Source organism: Centruroides sculpturatus, unplaced genomic scaffold, assembly GCF_000671375.1.
Source record: "Centruroides sculpturatus isolate CEXI.00-Female unplaced genomic scaffold, Cexi_2.0 scaffold441, whole genome shotgun sequence".
In the NCBI taxonomy this organism is placed as follows: domain Eukaryota; kingdom Metazoa; phylum Arthropoda; class Arachnida; order Scorpiones; family Buthidae; genus Centruroides; species Centruroides sculpturatus.
In genome coordinates, this window is record NW_019384822.1 from 297,681 (window position 1) to 306,287 (window position 8,607).

The following is an 8,607-nucleotide window of genomic DNA, read 5'->3' on the forward strand; positions in this document are numbered from 1 at the left end:
TGCGTTTAGTAGAAATTATAATATAATATAGATTTGTTAACAAATATTTCAAGTACATAATTTCAAATTTTAGGCAAATACAATTAATATTTCTGTAAAAATTACAAAAAGAATGTTATTGAGATAGATCTACAAGAGTAGAACGTTAGAAGAGTTTTCTTAAGCTGGCAAAACTCTATACTGGAGCTAGGGAGGAGAAGATCGAGTGTCGTTGAAGAGTGATGCTTAACGCATTCCATCACCTCTGATAAGGTCTGAATGATGACCAGTTGATAAATGAATTGTTTGTGTGCTTTATTTAGATCTTCACTACTCCCCATATGTTAATTCAATCTTGTTTTAGATTTATAGTTTTAAAAATAAATATTGTGAATCATAACATCTTATATATGTAATTCTGTAAAATAGAGTTTAAAATTGAGAAGACGTCATTAATTATTTATGATATACGCCATTACGTATCATTTTAGTAGGGACGGGTTTAAGAGTGGGAGGAGTTACTAACGTCTTTCGTCCAATAGTAACTTACATTAAAAATGGGACGGATAAGAATAAGAGCACGTGACTGAAAATCAAGCTTTCGTTCAATTATTAAGTTTCTTTTGGTTGTAGTTTCGTCTGTTTCTTATCACTTTATGACTATGAACTTTCTAGGTAATTACGCTAATCCCGTGACTCAATCGGAAACTCTTTATTCTTCTTTCTATCAGAGTACGTATCCTCTAGCGGGCCATTCTTGCCTTACTCTTTGGCCTATAACGGCCCGCGATCCGTATTGCCCTTCGTTAAGAGTCGGGGGAGTGACGTCCGGATGGGAAACTGCGACCGTTCGATGGATAGGAGAAGAAAACGGGCAAAGAAACACTCGTCGTAGAGTTTCTGCTAACAAGAAGGAAAGACGAAGAACACAATCCATAAATCACGCCTTTGCAGAGCTCAGGGAATGTATCCCAAATGTTCCTTCCGACACGAAATTATCCAAAATTAAAACTTTACAGCTTGCCACTACCTACATCGCTCATCTAATGGAGTTGTTGAATAGAGATTTACCAGAAAGTGATGAGAGGGATCATTCGCAGGAGAAACACGTAAGTTTTTAATAATAAGAAAATTGTCACAGTCTATAACATACCTATAAAACTCGGACCGTAAATATTTATAAAATCACGCTTATTAGTAAACCTTTATGTCATTGGAGCTAATATCTACTACGTTTAAATTCATCATAAACAGCTTCATACTACAACTAACGATTTTAAAACGGTTATAATCGCTTTAATAATAACTTTAACCGCCACAGTTATAGAGTTTAATGATTACAAATTTACATGTTTAAGTTTGATTAATGTCATAACAATAATAATTTATATTTCGTTCAGTAGAGACTTTGAAATGAAAGTTTCTTTAAACTGGAAATTACGTACGGTACATTTTGTAATTTCATTAACTAATAATAATTACGTTAATGTTATATCATAATATTTAAATTATCAGCCTAATGTAGTTTAATTATAAATACATAAATTAACTGAATTTTTAATGTAAAAAAATTTTATTCATTTAGTTTTTTTTAATATTTATGCCAATGCTGCTACTGTACAGTACAGTATATACAAAGTACGGTACAATACATGCCATAACATCTTTGTATACAACAATAGAAAATATTTAGACCTATTTTATGTATGCAAATTATTATATGTAAATTTCATTCAATTTAAGTTTTCATTTGGTCTGAATATACTCTTTTAAATATAATAAAGATTCGTAACTAATCATAAAACATGAACAATAATTCATACGTTTATAATTATAAATAATACACTTTAAACACTATAATCTATATTCAGCAATTAATTATAGGCCTATTTTGTAAAATTTTATTTGTTAAATCGGCTCAAATGTCAGTTAACCATTGTAAAGACTCAACTGCTGTTTTTCGAATATTTTATTACTTAAAAATCTTTTAAAATAAGATCTTTTTTTGTTCAATGTATAAATTATAATGTTTTGGCAAATTAAATTATATATTTATTTAAAAATCCTTCAATGGCGTGTTCTAGCGATTCTATAAGATTTGTGGAACTTAAATAAAATAAGTCAAATCGCAGTTTAAAGAATTCGTTCCATTATAATATTTGTTACCTAAAAAATAAGCATTAATATTAAAGTAAGAGTAAAATTTAGCGCTTGAGTATAGTTGGACCAATAATTATTTATATAGACATATACTTTATCGTGTCTAAACATAGTTAGTTAAATTAATTTCATATAGATTTTTCTATATACTGTATAGTACTTTACAATTATCAACTTTAAATATAATATGATTGTGTATATTAGCATAATATTAATAGAAATTTCAAAATATATGTTTGTTTTCAGGCAGAAGAAAACTTGAAAAAGAATTCTAAGATAAGAACAGGATGGCCTCATCACATTTGGGCTTTTGAACTGAAACAGATATGATACAAATAATTGATTTATATAAAAATTTCTTCATAATATTAATTTATTTTGAGTTTGTTTATATTGTAGATTTGTTTTCTTTCCTGTTCATTGAGTAGTTTGATTTAGTTTTAGTGTTATTTTTCCTTTAAAAACTTTTTAACTTTTTTTAAAATTATTTGTCTACATTTTCTTGAATGAACTGTATTGATAATATTTAATTTAAATAAAATTTTTCTTATTTAAAAAAATTTCGTAGTTATTATAAATACGCTTAAAATTCACTGTAAAATCTTTTAAAAATATGCCTAAAAATCTAAAAAATCAAATATATATACTATATTTTAAAGTGAAAAATCTTAGATTTTGTAATAAATTTAATTGATCTTATATATAAAATTAATAACAAATTTTAAAGAGTTTAATGATAAATCGTTTGTTTTAACACTTAAGCGGATTTAAATTAATATTAAGTTATAATTATTTAATGTTAAAGAAATGTATCTTTTACTCACTTGTCAGTAAAAATTTATATATTTATTTTGATAAAACGAATTAAAATATAGTTTTTTTTTTCACAATTTTAGGAAATATTAATTGAAAAATTTCTTATACTAAAACATTTCTAGTAGACGTGCCGTGTAATCTACGACATTTGAGGGCAAAGTATATACAGGACAGGACTTAAACATATTGTACCCTAAATTAAAATAAGAGACCCTTCTTCTATTAACTAAATCATTGCTCAACTTCTATAAAGATTGTGGGCCAGTTTTTAACGAGAATTATAATGGTTCGAGTTCATAAACTTGATAGAAAGGGTATAGTACTGTACAGTACCTATTGTACCGATGATACCTATTGTTTCATATCTAAATTTGATTTTTAACAATGGTAGCGAAACCAGCTTTAAATATTTAAAGATTATAGATGTGTTTAGTCTTCCCTTATCGAGTAATATTTAACATCTTCAAATACTGCAGGATATATTAGAAAATCGAGCGATCTAAGGAAATTGACATCACTAAGACTCTTACAATAGATCACTGTCAAATTTTATTTCTTTCAATAAAAAAGAGATAAGGTTTTTTTCGAAGTTTGAAAAAATCTCGCTAAACATTTTCCGGCATTCGGATAACGAATTCGATTATGTAAAATCAGACAATCAAATTTGGTACCAAACTCATCTAAATATTTTAAATTTTTCTATGTGTAAATTTGATATTTTCACTATCTTATCCGATGCATGAGATTGCTCCCGAGAAGACTCACACAATGCTTGTTAGTCTAAAAAAGCAATGTAGCATTTGAAATTTGTTTCCCTGTATTTTCAACAAATCAGCAAGTCCAATATTTAGTTTCGTCAGTTACAAAAGCGGTGCATTTTGTCAATAACCGCTATATTTTCTTATATATAATTTTGTCGATTAGTAATGTTTTTATCTTTACACGTTCTATGTTTTGTTCCTCAGAATAATTAAACATTGCAATTCTAATAAATATCAGCATTTGTATCAGATACATCTCTAGACTCATCTAAAGTCAAAGAAAAGTAAGAGCAGTACTAAATGATCTTTTCTAGTCTGTCACTAACATTTCTTTCACACTACAACCTACAGTTTGATATGAAAGTAAAACAATTTTAAACTTTTCGGTTAATTTGTCTGTTCCAATGGCTTTAGTCTTGTTACTGACACAGCTTTTAATTAGATCTCCATCAGAAAATGGCTTCATCCACTTAATTTTTCTTTTAGAAGTGAAAAGTGAAACAATTATTGATGCTGCATGACATTTTATCATATAAAAATCTATATTAATTCAATTTATTAAAAAAGTAAAATTATAGGCCTAAAATCACACTTATAGGTTAATACCGTTCTACTGGAAATGACGAAATAGTGAAAAACATTTAGAAACGGATTCAGTTTAGTCTTCATTTGCTTATCACAGAATTTCTTTCTGTGGGTCAAATGTGACACTGAAGCCAATAGTTGAACAGCACTGACTCATGCTATAAGATCTCGTGCTATTCAATTTAAGTTTTAGCCAGGTAGCATGAGCCCTTAAGCTGTAGATTTTTTAAATCTTAACTGTAAATTAGGCCCTGCATGCATATATGTATAATATACATAATTGTCATGTTTTAGCAATACACATTGATGAATAAAACAGTAATTTTTGAAACATTTTTAATATTTTAAATAGGCTACATTTATTTTTTGTTGATAATTTTTAAAATAATTTTTAATTATTTTTTAGCTATTTATATCTATTAAGAAAGTTCATCGCACTCTTTCTCATTAAGCTTCCTGATCTCGCCAAGTCTCTAGTTTCCAGATTATTAAACACTTCACTAACAGTCATAAAAGCTTAATTTTTGAAAATCATAGATAAAAGAATAAATAATTAGTCAATAATAATTTGAAATATATTGTTATTAATAATAAAAAAATTATCAACTTAAGGTTTTGTTTACTTAAAGCTTGTTTATTTAATAATATTAAAAATTAAGAAAGCAAGATACTAGGCCTAAATCGTGCTTAATTCAACAAAAAATATTATAATTTATTATGATTAAAATAAAAAATATCATAATAAATTGGATGATCAAAATGCATTATTTTTATTTTTAAAATATTAAAGAAAAATGTCGTTTTATGTGCTTTTAATAATATTTTTTCTGAGTAACATTAGTAATATACAAAGCAATTTGTGCGAAGAGAAAGGTAAGTTTCTTTATAAAATTTTAATACAATAAAAATAATACAGTAGTCTATTAATTTAAATTATTTTATTTTTAAACAATTATTTTTTAATTAGAAAATAATAATCAAGATAAATTCTTTTCCGATTTCAACAAGGAAAATATTTCTTACGAAAATCAAGCAGTACAAGTAAAATTACAGGATAATACTTTTTTACTTTTTTAATAGCATAAAAGAAAGTTTATAAGAACTAAATTACTTATAAATATCATATTTTTAAATTTATAGACATGTTTTGAGGAAGAAAAAGATGAAAAACTTTTAAATAGGCGTAGTTATTCAATATTTTCGTGTATTCTTCATGCTTTCTGCTCATTATTTCATTGGCTATTGATTGTATTTTTCACGATTCTTAAAGACTACAACCTGACTGTAATATTCTGTATCGCATTAATATTATTTATAGGAATAATTCTCATGGTATTTATTAAAATTTGATTGATTTCTTTAAGTTACCTATATAATACTTTTAGCACATCTTTGTCTAATCTTTGTATTTCAAGCAAAACGTTCTTGCAATACAAACTGGCAAAAATTATTTTAATAAATCTATTTAAATATATAAATAATTAATTACTTTCATAAAGTATTCGTTAATGTAATTTTAGTAATTTTAATCTAGATTAAGAAATTCTTGACAGAAGCTAAAACCTCAACGGAATCGTTTAGAGTTATAAATGTAGGTATTACTGTAGGCTATATGATAAATTTGACAAGTTTTGTAAAATTTATAAATGTNTTGTAATCATTATTTTTTATTTTTTAAGTAATTAAAAATAGAAGACGAGTTACGTAAAATGAGTCTCATTCTATTTACAGTTTAGTCCTGTTCAGTACTTTAGTTTCAATAATACTTCTGTAAACTTTTTATCAGTTGTTAACAATATTATTCTATAGTAACGTTATACCTTAATGTTAATAAATTACCAATAAATTATACATTAGTCTACTAAAAACATTTATATTTCATTTTGATATCAAACTTATAACTGGGTGATTTAGTAAATCTTTTGAAGTTATAAAACTAAACTAATTCATCTTTAATTTATTGACATTCTAATCTTTTCCCCTCAAAATTACCACGTTATATGACATAGTTTTGAATTAAGTTTAATTATAAAGAGCATATTAAACATGTTTAGATAATTAAAATGTAGCATTTACTATCAGCCTTTAATTACGTTCTATTAACGCGCATAGAAGATTCACCACACAAAATCAATAAAATTGAAAATATAAATATTGATAATATTAATACACGAATCTAATAATTCTTTGGAATTAATTATCTTAACAAAATAATATAACAGTTAACTATTAAAAACATGAAAAAATAATAATATTTACATAACAACAATGCTTTCTGCTCATTATTTCATTGGCTATTGATTGTATTTTTCACGATTCTTAAAGACTACAACCTGACTGTAATATTCTGTATCGCATTAATATTATTTATAGGAATAATTCTCATGGTATTTATTAAAATTTGATTGATTTCTTTAAGTTACCTATATAATACTTTTAGCACATCTTTGTCTAATCTTTGTATTTCAAGCAAAACGTTCTTGCAATACAAACTGGCAAAAATTATTTTAATAAATCTATTTAAATATATAAATAATTAATTACTTTCATAAAATATTCGTTAATGTAATTTTAATCTAGATTAAGAAATTCTTGACAGAAGCTAAAACCTCAACGGAATCGTTTAGAGTTATAAATGTAGGTATTACTGTAGGCTATATGATAAATTTGACAAGTTTTGTAAAATTTATAAATGTAAAGTTGTTTAAAATAATAAAAGTAATTAGAATATTTATCAAAATTAAAAGATAAACCGATAAATATATTTACAACTCTAATTAGGATGATAATAGGGAAGATAATATATCAGATGGAGGTATAATTGAAGAAGAATCTGAATTTACTGTCATGGAAGAAAATAAAATATGCAACGAAAGCTTCGATGTAAGTTTAAGATAATAATCAAAAGTAAAATTTATAGAATAAACAGTTATTTTTCTTATTTAAGTCTAACTTAATTTATAATTTGAAGCATATTTAACCCATTAATTTTTTTTCTTGAATTTAAATTTTTAAAACTAAAAAAATTTAAAGCTAATGATTCAAAATGAATGAGATATTTTAAAATTAAATTTAGGATGCTGCAGCAAAAAGTGAAAAATCAGATAAGGATCTAATTTTAGAAGAATCTGAATTTATCTCAATGGAAGAATATAGAGCACAGGAAAAAATTTCTGATAAAAGTCTAAGCATTGAGGATGAATCAAGAATAGAAATTGTAAATAAAATATATTTATGCATTTTATTTATTATTAATTTTTTAATATTAATTTTATTTTTAAAACGAATTTAAAATTTTAAGGATTAAATCTTTAAATTCTGTTCGGAATAAAAATTACTTTATAATTTATAAATTAAAAAGAAATTTTTTATATTATGAACTCTTAAAAATATATTTAATAGTGCTAATTGTGCTCACTGTTTTTAAAATAGGAACAAAAATTTCTGGAAGAAAAATCAATTGAGATGATGACGGATGAAGATGAATGGGAAAAATTAGCAGAGGCTGAGGTGAGAATAAAATTTATTAAAATTAAAAAGAAATTATTTTAATTATTATTATTTATGTATACAATAAAATAACGCAAATTACTTTCCCGGTTGTTATAGAATATAACATAGGGAAGGTAGGTAATCGGTCAAATTTTGATCCCCGGTTTTCTTGCATTTTTCGACGTTTTGACGCACTACAAACCCAAAAATGTATGAAAAAATCCCTTACAAAATTCCATGTGTGTGTGTGTGTGTGTGTTGGAGTCTATTTTACACTGTATTTTAGGACTGGATAAACCTAAATCTAAAATAAAAATTTTGAAACTTTGCCTATATATAGGCTTATATATATTATATATTTTGAAAACTAGCTTACCTCTTAAAATAAGGCTTTTGCCTATTTTAATAATAATTATCTTTAAAGTAAAATTTCATAAAAGAGAGCGTTACACTCGAGCAATACTCATCGTGCTTTTAAAAGTAAAATATTATTATTTTATTTTTTATTTTTTTGAAAAATAGAGGAATTTATTATCATTCAACGAAATTACTCTATTTAAGCTTTTATTATTTAAATTTTATATCGTAGTATAATTAAAAATGATCGGACTTTTAGTCCTTTTAATCTCTTACCGAGAAAATCGTGCAATAGCTCTTGCCAGCTCTCCTTCAATTATCTTAATTACCTTCTTTAGTCATTAAATTTTTATTTAATTAAATTATTTTCTTTATAAAAGTATTAATATTTCTAAGGAAAAAACATATTCATTTTTTAACCATGAGTCGGTATTTATTTTTATTTTTAAATTTAATT

General features: G+C 25.1%; 2 protein-coding genes across 2 annotated transcripts; both read left to right on the plus strand.

Annotated features, from left to right (window-relative positions):
* The first annotated feature begins 614 nt into the window (after positions 1-614).
* LOC111629927 (heart- and neural crest derivatives-expressed protein 2-like) lies at positions 615-2,502 on the plus strand. Its single transcript, XM_023373878.1, has 2 exons — positions 615-1,088; positions 2,386-2,502. Exons 1-2 carry the CDS (start codon positions 636-638, stop codon positions 2,467-2,469), a joined length of 537 nt encoding a protein of 178 aa, XP_023229646.1. The 5' UTR covers positions 615-635; the 3' UTR covers positions 2,470-2,502.
* A 2,417-nt stretch (positions 2,503-4,919) lies between these two features.
* On the plus strand, positions 4,920-8,111 carry LOC111629947. Its single transcript, XM_023373909.1, has 8 exons — positions 4,920-5,174; positions 5,269-5,342; positions 5,442-5,633; positions 6,882-6,938; positions 7,083-7,184; positions 7,378-7,518; positions 7,734-7,811; positions 7,911-8,111. The coding sequence occupies exons 1-8, from the start codon at positions 5,096-5,098 to the stop codon at positions 7,920-7,922; spliced, it is 735 nt and encodes a 244-aa protein (XP_023229677.1). The 5' UTR covers positions 4,920-5,095; the 3' UTR covers positions 7,923-8,111.
* The last annotated feature ends 496 nt before the right edge of the window (positions 8,112-8,607 follow it).